The sequence below is a fragment of the Etheostoma spectabile genome, chromosome 1 (genome assembly GCF_008692095.1).
Source record: "Etheostoma spectabile isolate EspeVRDwgs_2016 chromosome 1, UIUC_Espe_1.0, whole genome shotgun sequence".
NCBI lineage: Eukaryota > Metazoa > Chordata > Actinopteri > Perciformes > Percidae > Etheostoma > Etheostoma spectabile.
Genome location: NC_045733.1, coordinates 18,730,718 through 18,748,913, shown reverse-complemented (window position 1 = coordinate 18,748,913; position 18,196 = coordinate 18,730,718). Strand labels below are relative to the sequence as shown.

The 18,196-nt window shown below is 41.1% G+C and overlaps 1 protein-coding gene across 4 annotated transcripts in view; it reads right to left on the bottom strand.

The window, feature by feature from the left end:
- Positions 1-18,196, bottom strand: part of znf609b (zinc finger protein 609b) — an 81,897-nt gene that overhangs the window by 2,100 nt on the left and 61,601 nt on the right. For 2 of the 4 annotated variants that reach the window (XM_032515150.1, XM_032515140.1), the window contains exons 4-9: positions 9,999-10,086; positions 5,262-7,740; positions 4,810-5,179; positions 2,910-3,284; positions 2,567-2,645; positions 1-1,076 (exon numbers count right to left, since the gene is read on the bottom strand). The exon at positions 1-1,076 is cut by the window's left edge and continues 2,100 nt beyond it. In XM_032515150.1, coding sequence (XP_032371041.1) covers positions 2,572-2,645; positions 2,910-3,284; positions 4,810-5,179; positions 5,262-7,740; positions 9,999-10,086 — 3,386 coding nt within the window. In that variant the 3' untranslated portion in view covers positions 1-1,076; positions 2,567-2,571. The remainder of the gene's footprint in view (positions 1,077-2,566; positions 2,646-2,909; positions 3,285-4,809; positions 5,180-5,261; positions 7,741-9,998; positions 10,087-18,196) is intronic. The other 2 variants (XM_032515160.1, XM_032515165.1) reach the window with 2 other exon arrangements.

The window sequence follows — 18,196 nt, the reverse complement described above, 5'->3', positions numbered from 1 at the left end:
TTCACATTGTTGACAGAAAAAAAAAAAAAATCAGATGCAACGAGCTGGATAAAGCACGACCTAACAGTAAAAACCTAAAACCCCAACAAGTGGCCAAATGCAGTGATGGCAACTCCCCGCGAATTAACCGCTTGCTAATGTGGCTTCACCGTTTGAGTGCAACGCCCGATCTGACGCTTTCATTGTGAGGAAAACAGGACTCATACCAGCGACGGACACGTTCAAGGATGAACACAATGACATGGAGTACAAGTGAAGTATTACTGAGAAAAGAAAACATGAATAGTGTTTATTCTCCATTGAGGTGTGTGCGGTCCCTTCGCAAAAAACATGACGACATCATCATCCCTGAAACAAGAACTGAGGGTTCAAAAAGGGATGGATATAGACGATGATGATGGAAAACAAAGAACTTCCGTCTCAGGCTCTCGAGTCTCTGAAGAAGCAGCTGTTGCCATATTCCCTCTCCCCCCACAAAATATAGCCAAACATTTGTCAAGTTAAGGATGTACTGTTGTTTCACGGCATACAATAAGCCAAAGACATAGAGTTGAAATCATTTCAATATGACTCACTTTTTCTTTTCAGTCTTTAATTTAGTTGGACTCCCCTTTCCCATCAGCCACCCAACTCATCAAAAAAAAAAAATCCCCTGCCAATTTCTTTCTGCGTGTGACAAAAAAACAATGCAGTCAAAGAAAGAAAGAAAGAAACAACAAAAAAGCTGTTCTGGCAGTCCCATAGTCTCTTTTTGCATTGTATTTGTTGACAGTGCAAAGACTAGATATTCAGCGGGTTGGTGTTTCCTCTGCATGGTGAGGCAGAGTGATGGCTTTGAACCTGGGTTATTATCAGTTCTGTTACAGTCCAAGGTCTGGACTAATTTGGGGTCATTTACGAGGGGAGGACAAAAATCAAAAACGACAATCTGCCTAGCCTCGTGGCAGACAGAACTAAAAATAGAGAGCGAAACACCATTCAACTGATGTCTAAAAGGTAACACCCGGGAGACTTTCTTCTCACGTGAGCCAGTCACATGAATCTTTGCAGGGTTGAGGTGTGACGGTCAGGTTTCCCTGCGAGAGACACAAAGGAAGGACTTGTTTATTACCAGATGACTCTATTATATACAGAAAATACAGAAAAAAAACAACAGGCTGCGGTTTAAAAAAAAAAAAAAAAAATCCTTTTACACTTCTGTGACTATGAGGCAGGCAGCGTAGTGAAAGAAGTTTTTGTACATTTTAGGCTACTTCATTCTTCTGCTTCACGACATTTCAGAGTGAATAACTGTGCTTATTACTCCATTACATTTATTTGCAAACCATAATTACTAGAACATGTATCTATTAAGATTTTACAAACAAAATATACGATCATCTTAAAAAACAGACAATGCTTTCTTATACACACAACTGTATGTAAACACTGCCCAACCACAACATGAAAACGCTGTTTACACATTAATGCATACTTAATAATAGTAATACAATAATATAATACAGTAATGTAGCACTTTGGAAGGGGCCATTATGTATAATGAGTACTTTTACTGTAGATACTTAAAGTACATTTTACTAATAATACTACCGTACCTCTTGTACTGTAAGAGTACTTTTACTTGTAATTCAGAATTTTTTGTGGTATTTCTAATTAAATGTGTGGATACTTTAACCACTGGGGTTTATTGACTTTAATTTGTTAGACAGGCAGCCTACACACAGTTGCCAGTTTATTATTAGGTACACCTAACTGAAACTAATGCAGTCTAATACAACAATCCTACAAACATATCCTACCTTCATGAAGGTTATAATGTATTGATCCAACTTTATGATTATTTCGGAGGAAGTACTTGGTGGTGCTTTTTAACAATTTTTGCACTATAATGACAGGTGTTTCTATTATTTTGTCCTCCCCATTCATATCAATGTAGGTCAGCTAAATAATAGAATCATCTCTTTGTTGATTGCAATACAGTTCAAAAGCACCACAAGCTGCATGACCATAAGTGTAATCAACGCCATACATTTATTAATAAATGACTCAGTTGTCATTTCAAAGAACCGCCACTAGAGAGCAGTGCAGGCTGCTCTAGTTCAGTGTCTTGGAGGGCTGATTCCATGTCTCTATTATCAACACTATGATCCATTTGTCCTCAGAGGACCTACTTAGAATGGATGAGCTGAGGGGCTAAATGCTGCACTGCATATTGTACTAGATTGCAGCAGAGTGTTTAGGGCTTTATTTGGCAAGGATTTGGTTTTTTTTACAGGTTGCTGCCTCTGAGTCTGCAACATAAATGTTTTAAGGAAAGAATAGAGAGCAGGGTGTTTTTTTCCACTTCAAATGAAATAAACCAGGACAATGAAACAAACTGTTTCATCATCTGTGCCAGTACTCATAGCCTAATTATACTAGCTAAATAGAGTTGCATGTGAAGCACAACGTCTGCCACCTGCATTTGTCGGGTTCCCAAACACTGCTATCAGTTTGCGTCTCAGTAGGGTTGTGTTTTGTTTTACTATCAGTCTTTTGAGTGTCTCTCCGGCTAAGGGGTTCTTACCGTTCTCACCTCCGCGGTGGTGGGTAGAGGGAGGGGGTTGCTGCTTGTTGGCTGGCAACAATAGCTGATGAGGAGAGACCTATGGCGAGTTGGAAAATGTATGGCTATCAGTGATTTTTCCTATTTAGATTCTGAATTTAGATTGCTGATTGGTCACCTGCCAAAAAGTATCAATCTGCATCTACTGTACTCACAGTAAATATTCTGAATTGTGGACCTTTTTTATTTGGGTAACAGGCATTAATATACTTTGCATGTATAGTATCTTATTAAGTATGTACTGTATATAACATTTAGTGTGGTGAATCTATCATCAAACAGCAAGACAGAAGGACAGACTGACCTGTGGCGAAGGACAGGTCGTATTGCCCTGAGAGCAGGGGGTATCCCAGGTGGTGGTGCGAGGGCATGATGCGCTGGGAGGGTGAGGAGCGTGGTCGGTCCATGTCTCTTTCTCTCTCCCGCTCCCTTTCTCGATCTCTGTCTCCACCAGCTCCTCTGTCCTGCTCCCTTTCCCTCTCATGAGGTGGCTTGTCACCCACTGTGGGGGATTTGCTCTTGTACTGGCTGGCGTGCTGATGCAAGATATCCAGGGCTTTGGAGTCTGCTGCCGTTTTGGTGACAGTAGGGCTGGCGCGGGATTTGTCGCCGCCTTCCTCAGCTCCGGCCATTTTATTGCCATATGGAGAAAACGGATAGCCTCCAGGAAGGTACGGACCTAAGAGTGATTAAGAATATTGATGGTTCACAATTAGGTTCGTGTGGAATAAAAGTGTGACAACTGAGGATTGACTACTCTTCATTAATGCTTACATCAATCAAGCTGAATAGTCAACACAATTGGTTTCTGGTCACCAACCAGTCCTTTTTGACTTCTGGACAAAATGTCACAGCATCTACTTAATAAAGTTGTATCCAGGTACTGACAGTTAACAGAATGGTACCTGCATATTTGCTCTACATGGGATCATTATGATCTTGAAAAACACTATAAATATAGTGGTTGACCACGTTGTTTTTTATTTGATTTACAGAAACTGGCTTCAGCATTTACCTCTATATAAACTATCAATAGTATGGTTGCCTCTGCATCTGGTGGTGGATCACAAGGCATGTTGGTGAGATAAAAACCTAAGCGTTTACTTCTCTCACAATTAGTTAATTTTTTTTTAATAAATAGGTTGGCTAAGTTAGCTAATCTTTCTCTTCTCATGCCTGATGAACAATAAGTTGCGGGAGTGAGAAACACAAGGCTGCGTGCGTCAGGAAATCGGAACGACGGGAAACAATTTTAACATGACTTTAAAATCGACACCCACAGAGCCAAAATGTTTAGGTTATCAATAGTTAGCTAGGTCGTTCTGGGTTACTAACTGCGTCGCGAGTTATAGTAACGTTAGCTTAGCTGGGACCTTCATAGACAAAGCTAAAGTTAACGTTAGCGGCGCCCTCCAGCTGTCAGTGTTAGCTAGCAACAACTTCCTATATTACCTTCTAATGACGTGACAATCTGCAGTAAACAGGTTGCTTATAAAACACTAAAACAGTAGTGGCAGCACTGTTTGGCTTAGTTATCAATGCCGTTAGCATTGTGGCTAACACTGTGGTTACTTCATTTATGACGCATCGTTTCAGCTGTGCTTTCTAACATGATGACATTGTGCTAACCCAGCAGCGTTAGCCTTTACAACAGAGACGCTTCAATACACTTGTTAGTCAATTTTTCATTACAGAGTTCTCTGCAGATTTGTGTTTGTGGCTGTGTTCGTGGTGGCAAATAATGTAAACAGAGAGCGTTGTGTCGGAAATGCGATGCGCCGTGACGTAGATCCCCTTCCAGGCCAGATTGATGTTGGAAGTCCCTCTAGTGGACAGAACGTGTAACAACATCCACATGCGTATAGTGGTGTTGATAATGCATAAGCCTGAGTAATGTAGTACATATTAATAACAGGCTGCATTTGAGCATTAAATATTCAAAGATTATTTGAATATTTAAAAAAATAACAAATGCAATTTGAATGGTATTATAGAGGAAGACTGAGAGCTCTAACACATATACTATATTCTTTGGGCTACATCAGCGCTCATTTCAGTCTGGCATGTGTTAATGATGAATGATTAAACTCCCTAGCCAAAAGAAGATTACAAACTGGCTGACCTTAACGTACAAACATCAACAAATCAAACATAAAACAAAACGATTAATATTTACAAATATTTGGCGTTTATCTATGTCATACCTGGATAATTTGGCATCATGACTGTGGGCATGCTCCTGTAGCCAGGGTGGTTGGGGTCATAGCCTTGTCCATAGGGGTAACCATGCATGTAGGGCATGTAGCCTTGGTGCTGTGCTAGTGGTGATGAGAACTGCATGTGTGGATTAGAACGAGAGTCTTTGCTCATGGCCCGGTGGTCCTCAGAAGTGATTCTGGGATCACTACCCTCTTTGCAGTCCTCCTTGGGCCCACTTTGACTGTCCTTGGGCCTGGGCCTGTCATCCTTTAATTTACGATCCCGTTCCCGTTCTCTGTCCCTTTCATCTTTCCATCGAGGTTGTTGTTGCTGGTGTTCGTCTTCTGCTTGGGGCTTCTGGCTCTCGGGGTACTGCTGAACACGGGAGAGAAGGTCAGTACAAATCAGCATCTACATATTGACATAACTAACACTGTCGTTCTAGATTGGTGCTTACCTGTCTGTACCACATGGCCTGCTCCATCCCTGCTTGACCTCTGGACTCCAGTGCTTGCTTGGCCTCTTCCTTTCCATGGTGGCCCCCTTCAGTCAGTTTCATCTTTAGCCCCTCAGCTTGCTGGGACTTTGAGTCCTCCCCCTTTATGCTTCCCAGGGATTTAGAGGAGGGCTCAGAGGGTGAGTCCCTGGATTTGCTTGGGGGCTGCGGCGTCTTTCCAAGGTCTGACTGACTTGGGGCTTTGGAGAGGCTTGGTGGCATCGGACTCTTTTGTTTCCACTCCTCCTTCATGGCAGCTTCTCGTTCTTTTAGGGCTATGTCTGACTTCTTCTCTGCACGATGCTGTTCAGCCATCTGTCGCTGCCGCTCCTCGTACTGTTGCCGGTAGGCTGGGTTGGTGTTCATCAAGTGGTTATGGTAGGCTTGATCAGGATGGTATGCATATGGGGGTACATAAGCATACTGGTTGTAGTAAAGAGGTTGCATGTACATGTTGGATCGCTGTTGGATGACTGAGGGCTGCTGTTGTTGAAGTTGTTGTTGTTGTTGTTGTTGTTGTTGTTGTTGTTGTTGTTGTTGCTGCTGCTGCTGCTGCTGATGCTGTTGCTGCTGCTGCTGTTGTTGCTGCTGCTGCTGCTGCTGCTGTTGCTGCTGTTGCTGCTGTTGTTGCTGCTGCTGCAGCTGTTGCTGCTGCTGCTGCTGCTGCTGCTGCTGGCCAGGAACGATGCCTTCAGGTTTGCGGTCTTCATGAACCTCAACCTTGACTTTTTCCTCACCTTGGTCTTGATCCTCTTCCCTTTTGATCTTAATCTGACCTTCAGCCCCTGGTGTTCCTGGAATGGCCCCACCAGGACTGGGGTTTACGTAATTGGGCGAGTAATACGTCTCATAGCCGGGATAGTACGGGGAATCTTTGTTGGGTGTCTGGTTTGGAAAGAGTGCTTTTTTGACACTTTCCCTGACGCCTTGCTCCTCTGCCCTGACTTTTACACCTTCTAGTTTTCCTTCACCATCCTCACCAGCATCTGAAATGTCTGAATATGCTGGGCTATTGGTTTTGACTGAAGAGTTGTCCGCACCATTCTGGTTCACCACGTGAAGTGGGGTAAGAGGCTGTGGCATCCCACTGCCATCTATCCGACTGGCTACACCAATGGATGGGCTAGGGGCGTTGTCAGAAAAGCTGTAAATTTTGTCAGCCTCAGCCTTAATACTGGCCAAACGACTCTGATGAGGATCTGAGGAACCATTGAGGAGTCCTTCCCCCTTATTGCCTTGATCCAAAGGTTCAGAGTATGTCAGCTTTCCGTCCTCCTGTTTCCCTGCCTTTCCCGGAGGCTTGGGGCTGTCAGCCTCCTTCCCACCATCTTTTTTCTTCTTGTCTTTCTTTTTCTTGTCTTTGGAGCTGCTTGAGGCAGAATCTCCAATGACAGGGGGTTTAGGCTGTGTGCCCTTCATTTGGGGACTCTTGGGAATCCCTTGTATCATTGGGGTAAGCCCCGGGGAAGAATTTGGGTTTCCAGGAGGAAAAGGGTACATCTGCTGGGATGCTGTCGAGCCAGGGCCAACGGACCGTGGTGACTTCATGTTTTTCTGGGGCAATTTATCAGCCTTTGTGCCAGCCTTTTTAGACTTGTCTGATCCTCTCTTATCATCTATGCCATCATTACTGGCCTCATCAGTAAGGCAAGGCCCATCTTCACATCCGTCTGTCGGAGTACCACCCACCTCTGGATCTGCCTCAGCAATTTTCTTTTTACTCTGCTTTGAACCAAACTTGCCAGGAGATGGTGAAGGACTTTGTGCATCAAAGTTCCTGCCTTTTGGAGTAACTGAACGTGCTGGAGACATACATCCTTTCTGAGAGATAGACGCTCCATTACAGTTCCCTGGTTCAGGGTGGAGAGTTGAGTCCTCTCCATATTCACTCTCTCCATCTATTTCCAACTTAATGTCATCGTCATTGTGAGCGCGGGCTTGGTGGTACTTGAGACCATTGATGTGCTTGTACTTTTTGTTGCAGTTAGGGTGTGGGCAGTCAATAAGAACTGGAGAGGGGCAGCTGCGATCGAGGGGAGGTGGAAGTGGCTCAGTCTTAATAGAAGGAATAGGGAGACCTGTTGGTCCCACCCCTCCACTGTTGGAATTTGTACGCATACGTTTGTTGCCTTTGGTGTCCTCGGAGCTGGAATTGGGTTCCATGTCCGAGGCTGGTTTGGTCTTGCGTTTCCCAGCTGAAGAGGGACTGGCTTTGATATCCTCTGTGTTGTTGTTAGGCGGGGTACGGCGCTCTGATGGCGTGTGGCTGCCCCTTCGGCCCTTGCTGTTGGAGGCAGCACGCGTCTTGTTGTTGTTTGTGCCCTTGTTGTCTGAGGAGTTACTGTTCTCGGTGATAGGGGTGTTGCTATTCGGTCTCATTCGCTTGCCTCGGCCACGGCCATTTCTCATCTCTAGATCGCTTGTAGGGGATTCACAAAACCTGCAGTAGAAGCAAAGAAACCTGTTTAAAAATGTGTGATAATTGATTTCAAAACAAGGTATGTGTAAACGTATCTTGATACTACAAAGACAAAAGTAAAGTTTTCTTTACTCCTTAAATAGCGCACACCTACATCGTCATTGGTGCACTGAACTGTTTAAGTGTAGTGGAGAGTACACCTGTGTATCAAAAGTGATCTTTTATCAAATACAATTGTTTCGGGAAGGGTCAGATGTTATCCACAGCTACTGTGTAAAAAGTGGTTATCTTCATTAGTTGCTAGATAACCACACAAAAGAAAAACATTTGACTCCCAAGGTAAAAAAAAAAAGGTGTCTTTTTGAAAACTGTAATGTTCTTGAAAGGCCTTCATACCTACACGTTTGGAGACATTATTGCTCATATTTATGCTGCTGAACAACAGTCCAGCAGAACAAATAAATTGAAATATGTCACTGAATATGTCTATAACGTTACAACGACACATTTTTTGTGTTTGTACACCATACATTGCTACAGTAGAATTAAACCCTCCAAACCTATCAAGTCTAGGGTTGTGTTTCGATTTTGAAAGGTTATGTTTGAAATTAAGTAATCACATTACAAGTTAAACCATTTCAGTGTTTTTTTTAATGTCGAAATTAACGGTGTTTATTGTGATATTCTAATATATACAGTAAAATGAGAAATTCAAGTAGCTTACAAAACACTAGTACAGCTGGACTGGAGTATGTAACAACTTTGCTGTCCACTGAATATGACAAGTAACCCCCCCCATTTTCAAAACCTTAGCTAATTGGTATGCATTACTCCCGGGTTGTGACCCTGGTCTTATCTAAAATGTCATCAACAGGGATCAACTCGTGTTGACTGGCTTGGTTTGAATTGACAAAGAAGGGTTAAACAAGGGTCAGATGAACCTGGTCCAACCCTGTTCATTGGTGTGAAAGAGGTATAACCAAAGCCACATGACAACTCAAAAGCATATATACATCATTTGAAAAGACAGCAGTAAACATTCTAGCTGCTTTGTAATCAAAACATAGAGTCCATATTAATTCTATGATAGAGTCATTCAAATACTTAAAATAGCAGTTTGGCCTTATCTCTCCATAGCAGTAATCTAATTATCTTTCTGCACAGCACTGAAGGTTGGAAATCTGTGACAAAGAGAGACACCGGCCTGGTATGACTCACTGCTTCCTCTACAAGCCTCTCCAAACAATTTCAACCCCAGCAGGGGATGTGAATACATCCGTAGTCTGGCAGTGGTAAAGGAATTTAGACTCATTACAAGCCCAAGTTTATATTCAGTCTGTTGAAAGCTTTCTGAATAATTCATGGTGCGTCCCTAATGTAGCCGTGCAGCAAACTGTAAGACTATTTTGGTGCAAATACAACTCAGCAAACCTCACTTACTGTGCAAACTTCACTTAGTGTACATTATTGTGATACACTGTGATACATTAGTGTTCTACAGCCCCTCCTTGGTTTTTATTAGTGCTGCTTTAATCTTGATTTTTTTTTTTTTTTCAATTGCACTTAACCATGCATTACAAATATAGATTTGTATTAACATTTAAATTTGGTGCAGGTGCTCTAAATCAAAGCAAGAGCAAGCCAATGCATTTTAGACAACCTGCGGATTTTGCATAACAAAGGCAAGAAATTACAAACTACCACCCACATATTATGATCTCAGAAACTGCAGTCTTTGTGATAGTGAACGTTATACATTGTTGAGGAAAAGCCGTTAGTCCAATGATTGGATTCTGCAGACTGGCTTGTTAGAGCAGCTTTCCATTTCCTCTTCTTCCTCCTAGGACGTCAGCCATTTGACAATAAATCCTTTTCCTCCAGACTCTGGATAAAGGCTAAAACGTACACAGAAGGTCCAGCTGCACAAGCATGTAAGTGCAAGATGCCGTGTATGCTTGAGTTGATGCTACTACAGCAGATTCATATCACACAGAATATGAAAAGGTTAAGAGACCAAGTTGCAGCGTGGAAAGCGAGATGGCAACCAACGACTGATGGAACCAGGAGTTTTTTTTCTACCATGACATTTACAACTACCATGTGTGACAGTAAATTCTTAAGTGCAGACACAATGCAAAAGCAGTGTGTGTAGCTTTAGTTCAGACAACGATGTAACATTAATAGAACAAGTGCAGATTAGATGATGCATATTTAAATAGCACTATGCCCCCCTGCTTTCGCCAGTTAAAGTAAAAACCAAACAGGGAAGCGCTTCCTACCTCGGGGGAGCCCAGTCATGCCGTGTACAGTCCAACAAGGTGCCCACGTATGTCTTGTTTCTCCAAGTAACATTAACCACCAGCATGCCTGTAAGATAAGAAAACAGAAGCCATTACTTTGGGTTAACTATGACAATAATGCAAAAAAGATAGGAGTGTGTTTTTCAGTGAGAATAATATCTTATATACTGCCTGTACTATGTGAACAGAAAGTGCATTGTTGCTGCTACATCAATGCGTTAATCTTTGCTGAAGGGTGCAAGACAGTTATACAAGTCAAATAATCTTTTTAATCTTCACACAGTAATGCCGTGGGCCGAGACAGACTGATATCTTCTAACTGACTCAAACAGACTTGACTGCAGTCAGTATTGTAGAACCTGTATAAGACACTGGCGGAAGGTCTCTAAGTATGATCACACCGAGGTTATCGGGGAATACTCGCTGAACACCCTTTCCATTTGAATAAGCCATCTCACAGTGAAGAAGATTTCCCTGAAGGAGATTCATTTGGAGGCAACTATTTTGTTGCAGTCCTTTATCTCCCTTTGCAGCCCAGAAATTTACTACTTTTGGGAGAATATGGATCTACTACTACAGCTTCTTAAAAACAAACAAGCTCCTGGGTTAAACCGATTCAACATGAACGGTTCAGTTTGACAGCCTGTAACAGAGTACGAGAGAAGCTCCTTGACTTCACTGGTATTGCTGCAATCTGTCACACTTATACGCTTCTGCGTTGCCATTTGGCTCGTGTGAATTTGGTAGCACTCGGCGTGAGCTACACAATCCGACCAGCAGTGCGATACCTGACCTCCCCTTTAAAATCTAAAATTTGTTCCAGAAGATCACAGGAGTTGATGTAGGTTTCCCCTCAAGAAACCAAATACTGTTTGTCTGGCAAAAGCTTGTCATTAAAATGTACGTACATGTGTGTATGTTTTTACACACTTAAATGGAGTAAACTCACGTTAGTGCAAAAAATCGTAGCACAGTGGGGTGGACAGCATGTTAGAAGCCGACGAATAATAATTAGCAATTAATGCACGTAGATTCAAAAGTAAACCATCAGCCAAACAGCTTCAGGAGGATTAGGAGCAACGACCGTGCACAAAAAAAAATCTGAATTTATTGCCCTCACCATCCCCCCCACTCCCTGGTGGTGACCTCAGCTTGCCACTTCAGCACTGCAGAGAAACTGGAGGCTGCAGTGAGCCAACTTATCTAATGGCACAGGAATGCTGGCTGGCAGCTTCCGTCCCTCCGAACATTTTATTAGCTTAGGAAACTGCTCTTGCTCACCCCATTTTCCCTCTCTCCTTCACCCTCACCTCCTTTCAATGGTATAACCATCCCCAGCTTACAATCTTTTTCCCTCCCACACACAAGTCACAGTTCAGACCTCATTTTTCTCTTGCTGCCTGTGGCATAAAGTAGCGAGTGTATAAGGCATTTATATATGTTTACAGGAACCTGCTGACACTTGGCCACAAGTCTCTTCCTTTACTCTATGGCCTGAAAACATTAGTACATGAGGTCAAGGCTAGATTCAACTGCAAATGTCGTTTGCAGTTCTGTCACATTAAAAGAACGCAGACCTTTTCTAAAACACTTTCAACAGCCCGCCCCCTTTAGCCCTCCAAACACAAAATGGCTCTGGCAGCTGGTTGTGGCAGGATGTAAATCAAGGCAGAGCAAATGAATGAGTCGTCTTTCATGATGTGCAGGGGTCTTCCCTGCTTTCTCTTGCGAGGGGGTTTAGAAATTATACCATGAGTTGTTAAAAGTCTTAACGATTTTAAATTAGACTCCTCGCTTTCAGTAGCTGGGACAACGAATGGGCGTGGATGGAATCCTAGTGTTTATGGTGCCAGTACTAATCAAAGTTTCTTAAAGACATGGTTCAACATTTTGGGAAATACCCTTATTTGTTTTCAGATGAGAATATTTACCTCGCCATACCACTTGGCTGTTTGATGCAGATCACTGTCCTGTTGGAACATAAATCTTTGTATCGGGTTTTCCTTAGGAAGTTCCCTGTATTTCCCCTCAACTACAACTCTCAGGTGTCTGCCGGTGAAAAGCAGCCTCCACTGTTGGGTTGCTAACATTTTGTAAATGTGAACGTGATGAGAAGATGTACAGTAATCAAATGACCGTCAAACTTAGTTAGCATTTCCACTCCAAATGAGTAGTTGAATGATTGGCCAGACAAACTTTGTGTTATCAGTGGCATAAGGTGAGTAAACACCTTAAGGCCATTCCACAGTAGACGCAGTCAAGCTGGCGTGCGCAAATCTGACGCCATGAGAGCGCCCTAACTGTCCATACTCCCGCGTGGTGGTCGCAACACTAGTTGAAGTCTTCTCCTGAACAGAGGTAGCGTTAATGAGCAAAGGCTACCGATATTGCTATTTCTACGGACTAGAAGAAGAAAAAGGTAAACAGCGACGTCATTGCCGTCAATGTTTCGATTTGATTCAATGACCTGCTTTGTCGAATCAAGCCTTTCATTTGCCATAAATTAACTCATCTTAAACCAGAAAGTTTACAAGAGAGACTTGCAGTCACTCTGAGAGTCCTGGAAAAAATAGAGTGGTGTGCCAGCAAGATCTACGTCATTTGACGTCACATTGGCGTGCACACGCACGCTTGGATGAGTCAACTGTAAAACGGCTCTTAATCATTAAGCGCTGTATAAAATGTAACCACTGTATATTTGGATAAACCACGCTGGAAATGTACCAGCACATGGAAAGGGCAGCAATGGAAATACACATCCACCATCACTGACAAATAGGCTACAGACAACATTATAGGCCAACAGCTCAATTTTCACATTAATTTCTTTCCTTCTTTTTTTGTTGTTGAAATGCCCATGTTTTTTTTGTGTGGTGTCCTTCTGGCCCCCCTCCCATGTTGAAACCAAATAGCTCTGTAATCCAGTCAGAGTGGTTCTTGGCTTCTGGGTCACCTCAGATCTCTTTCTCTGCAATACATTCTGTGAATGCTAATGAAGTAGTTCCTTCAATGTTATGTGGGACATCTCAAGCATATTCAAAGAAATGGGTATGCTTCTTATCTCAAATGGGAATGGTGCTAAAAAAACAAACAAGAAATAGTTTCTGACTCAAAATGTTGCAGCACTTCATATTTAATTAATTTGTTTTAGGAAGGCCAGCTAAATGTATGCTGTTCAAGGCTTTCAGAGTTTATATGCTGTATAGTTTACAGAAAGTGGAAACGATAGACCAAGTTCTCATATCATATTCCTCATCTCTGGCTTAAGAGAAAGGGGTTTTCACTGCTGACATTACATTTCCAAACCACACAAAGAAAGAAAACACCTGGATTGTACTAAACTGGAAGAAATAATAGCAGAAAACAATTTTTACATAATTATTGCCATACTGTCAATTCTACTTGGCTCTTCATATGTTACCGATTATTTTTTGGAGATAATTCTTTCTGAGCAAAGTGAAGTACAATAATCAGTTCTACCCTCCTACAAAAACATATTTTCTATCAAAGTTGTAGCTTGTTTGTCATTAAGCAACTTCTTAAATCATTGTGACAATACTAAATTATTAAACAATGAATTGATATGTTGGTTGCACATGCATCAGGCTGTTTCAATGCAGAATCTAGTTTAGAATCACACTGTGGTATTTCACATAATTTACAACACATTCCTTTCACTCGACTACTTAATAAAGTCCCTTGACCAGGGGGATGTTAATTCATGGAATTTCTTGGCAATATCAAAGAACTCTGCTCAAGGGTATGCAAAAAAGATTAAGATAAAGTTTCAATGCTGAAAGCCATTTACATTATACGCACACTTTCATCCTTGGAATAATTTTCAAACTGTCGTGACAAAGATGTCAACACTAAGTCTGTCTAAACATGGAAAGCCCTTGACAAAACAACTCATACTAATTTCCCTGTGGCAGAAAGCAAATTACACAAGAAACTGAGAAGACTTTCCATGCATGATTATTTGTTCACACACAAGGAGGTTACATTTCAGTGTTTGTGTGAGCCATGATCTCCCTCTTTACTCATTACATTTGTTTCTGGGGAAGAAACAGACGGATTTGGAGCAATCCCAGTTCCGCCTCACCCACCCCCTTTGTGTCAGCCTTATTAGGGTCACTCATGACAGCTGAGTGAAGCCCACATTACTGAGAGGAATAGGCCTGTAATTTTACCAGTCATTTCCTTTCAATTCTGTCGAACAACAAATAGCAGCCCTCCTTATGCGCCAAACTCCATCGTGCACTCGTAGAATTGTTTGAACAAGAGGGAACAAATTAAGTCAGGAGTAGGTTTGTCTGTTGCATGGGTGACCCCCCCCCCCAACACATTTTAGTGGGGCCAGAATATTAGGTCCTCTGCTGCTGGTGAGGATCAGGAGTTCACTGGCTGACCTCTGCTCTGCTTTAACTCAACAGGAATTCAGTGGGGTTAATGGCATTTTCACTGACTGACCTCGTCAAAATGCCTTTGTTATCTTTGAAAATGGAATAACACTTCTGTGTAATGACCGGGTTTTGACTGTTCTCGCAAATATCAAAGTAAAGGCTTCTATTTGTCTTGTAAATGTATCTGATTAAAACAAGGCAAGTCATGATTAAAGAAAATACTTGTGTGAACAATTACCAGCACTTGCAATTAACACCTCTTGTACACATGCAGACACTAAAGTAATTATTGACAGGTGTTACTTTGTATGCTGCTAGAAAACAGCTCTTTTCATATCCCCATTTTCTCTGCACTAAAGCACCACTCTCATCAAGGTTGCATGTAGACGACAATGTGAGAACAATGAGAAAAATAGTGTCAGTATTCATTACGGAGAGAAGATAAAAGATAGCCGGGTGCTGCCATGAGCAATAACTATAACATTGATAAATGAAGCGTTTGAGCATTCAACTGTCTGAGCATGTTCCCAACAGCCCATTTTAAGAGTGTTTCTGCACTCGTGGTGCATTAAATGTAGCCAAGCTTGTCCGGTTATGCCAGTGTCAGAATACAAAGTCCTAAACCTGACCTTATCTCAAATCCTGGGCAGACAGGAATTTAGGACAAAATGTTATGAGTCACTTTTAGCAATGGAGATGCTGGTGATATAGCTAAATGTAGTGCTTGTAGTATTTTAGTATTATATTAATTTGCAAGTTAAAGCGAAAGTTACACTGTAGAGATAAAAAGATTTGTCCATTAACAGTTTAGTTGATCAACACAAGATTAATCAGCAACTATTTTGATTTAAAATTCTGCCAGTTCCGGTTTCTCAAATGGATTTTCTGTTTTGTTTCATATGATATTTAACTAAATATAGTGGGGGTTTCAACTGTTGGTTGTACAAAAGAAATGGTTTTACACCGGCAGTTGGTTTCAGTTGAACATTATGTTGCTATAGCAACTACTACTGGCTCGAGTTCCATTGCAATTTAACTGACACTGTTACATACCTACTTTATCAGATGTGTAAAAAGCAAATACTGACAGGAATCATTTCTCTACTCTCTAAAGATCTAGAGGCAGCATTGCATGTTGGTAATCTACTGTTATAGCTGTTTTGTTATTCATTTTTTATTATTTATATGTATTTGTTAGTTTAGTTGTTCTAGGCACCAGTTAACTGCTAACCAAGCTAGCTGTTATACTAGCTGTCTGTGGCTAAAATGTTGCCAATAGTGATTGTTAATTACCGTTAGGCTAATTTTTGCTATATTCGCTAATAACTTGTTAGAACTCTTGTGAACTCCACGTATATGCTTACTAGATTCATTCCTGAGTAGTAGTCCTTAAGGTGACTTACTGTTGCATGAGGACCAATGCAACTCACTTGACCGTGGAGATACTTTTGTAAATCAAGTTTTCACGTTACTGTTCATTTCTGTAATACTTTTGTTGTAACTCTTGGCATCTCATCTTTTTCTGCTCTGATCATGAATTTGTTGTTTTTGCAGTTTAACAACTAAAGCAGTATACTTTCAAATGCCAATTGTTGTCTTTAACCTTTAATCTGTGAGCAGTTTTTTATTTTTATTTTCTTTACTATTTTCTGACAAACAATTAATCAATTAACCTAGAATATAATTGGCAGATGAATAGATAATACAATATATTATAGTTGTTCAGTAATAGTTTTAGATTTTAATTCAAAGCTGGTTTGGTTTTTTAGTTTAGAGGGTCTGATTAAAATGTTGTTTCATGTTCATTCTCATTATCTGTAGATCCCTGTAATTACTGTACTGTCATTAATTACTGTAAGACCACCCACTCACATGGTCAGTGTTTGAGGAAATTTTGAGTACAGTGGTAAAATAAAACACCAAAATATGGCTTACATTTTGTTCTAACTCGTCATTTGCAAGTGTTTTTATTTAATGTTTCAAGAGTTAACTGTAAAAACTAACTACACCTTATGGCCCTTTTTAACAAATAAGTAATACAAAGAAAAAGCCAAGAAATAAAACAGTGATACACATACCATAAAAAGTCCACATCTTTGTAACAAAGTAAAGGTTTTAGGGCTACAACTAACAATTACTTTCATAGTCAATTAATCTGTTGAATATTTTCTCGATTAATCGATTAGTTGTTTGATCTAAAAATGTCAGAAAATGGTAAAAAACGTGGATCAATGTTTCCCAAAAGATGACTCAAACCGACTAACTGATTATCAAAATAGTGATTTATTTAAAAGTTGATTTTGATTCATCTTTGGAGCTTTAAAAGGTTTACCACTGATAAGGAAAGGAAACGGCAGTATGGTTGATGGTTTTCTTTTGAATCTTAGAGCATTCAAGTGAGCACTGTCTGGAACGTTCAGGCTGCATTCCGGTTCATAAGAGGTAAAAGTGCAAAGTCACTCTCGCTGACAAGAATAACAGCCTGTGAGAAGGTCAATTCTCTCATACCACTGAGAGGCAGAGGAAGGGAGCATTAGTATGCTGTCCACATCGTCGCAGAATTATCAGCAGCATGCAGCAGTTTCTCCCATGACAAAAAAAATCTGTAAATTTACCCTTACAGTGGGAATAGACCACAACACAGCAGCTATGTAACATCTCTACCAACTTCACATGAATGTATTACTGTAAATAATTTGCAGTGAGGCAAAGAGAAGTTTCCTTAAATGTCATCTGGGTAAATCTATAATCTCTCTGTCAAAACAAACCCTCTGGTGTTTTTCCTTATAGGAGATGTTGCTCATATTAAGAGACAGCTCTGCCAAAGGCACATTACTCAAGCTCTTGTTGACGTGCATATAGCAAACATGATATCTTATGACAACCACTGGCAAAGCCTACAATTCCTCCAGGCATATGATCTATGTTTCAAGACCATTTAAGTGCTTGCAGTTTTGAGCCAATATGAACTGGAACCAAGTCTTTCTTAAGAGATTTGAGTTCACTCAGGCGCCATTTTGGTAATTCCACTCGGGGACCAAATTTTGGACTAACATGTCTCCTCCCTCAATAAATGTAAGATATAGATATCTTAAGTTCCCATATTTAAGAACACTGGTGAATTATTTACAACATGGGAGTGTTCATTTTTCCTCCATGGAAATTGGCGTATAAAGATTGGCTTGGTAGGTTGGAAAGTAAACATGGCTAAGCAACTGGCAAATGACAACCTACAGAGAGGGCCGGAGAAAGAAAAAGGGGTTTCACTTTTGTTCTTTCCTTTTCAGTATATCCTCTACTGTTAACAGAGGTTTGTGATTGATTTCCCACTTTATCTTCTTCTTGCTCATTTGCCTGGCAGAGGGCTACAGGCTTCCCGAGAATGCTCACTCTTAATTCAAGGACAGTTTCTATAGTGAGTTCACAGAGAGCAGCCACCGCTCGTCTTTGTAAAAAACATTTCAATGAGGCCACTGACAGGTGGTCTTCAAAAGAGCAAGGAAGCATAGCTGGCTAGTGAGCTACAACCAAGTACTCCTTTAATACAGTATTCCCCTTCTCAACTCTCTGACAGGGTTGGAGAAATAGAGCAAAGGGAGAGAAAAAAAACCTCAAATGTTTATACAGGAATATCCGCTCCGCACTGACCCTTCTTCTAGTCAGAGACTAAACTGTTTTTAACTCCCGCACTAAAGCCAATGCTTGAAATGTAACAATGATGTAATGTGTGTTGCATAAATAATAATCCATGACACAAACATTTACCAAAAATAG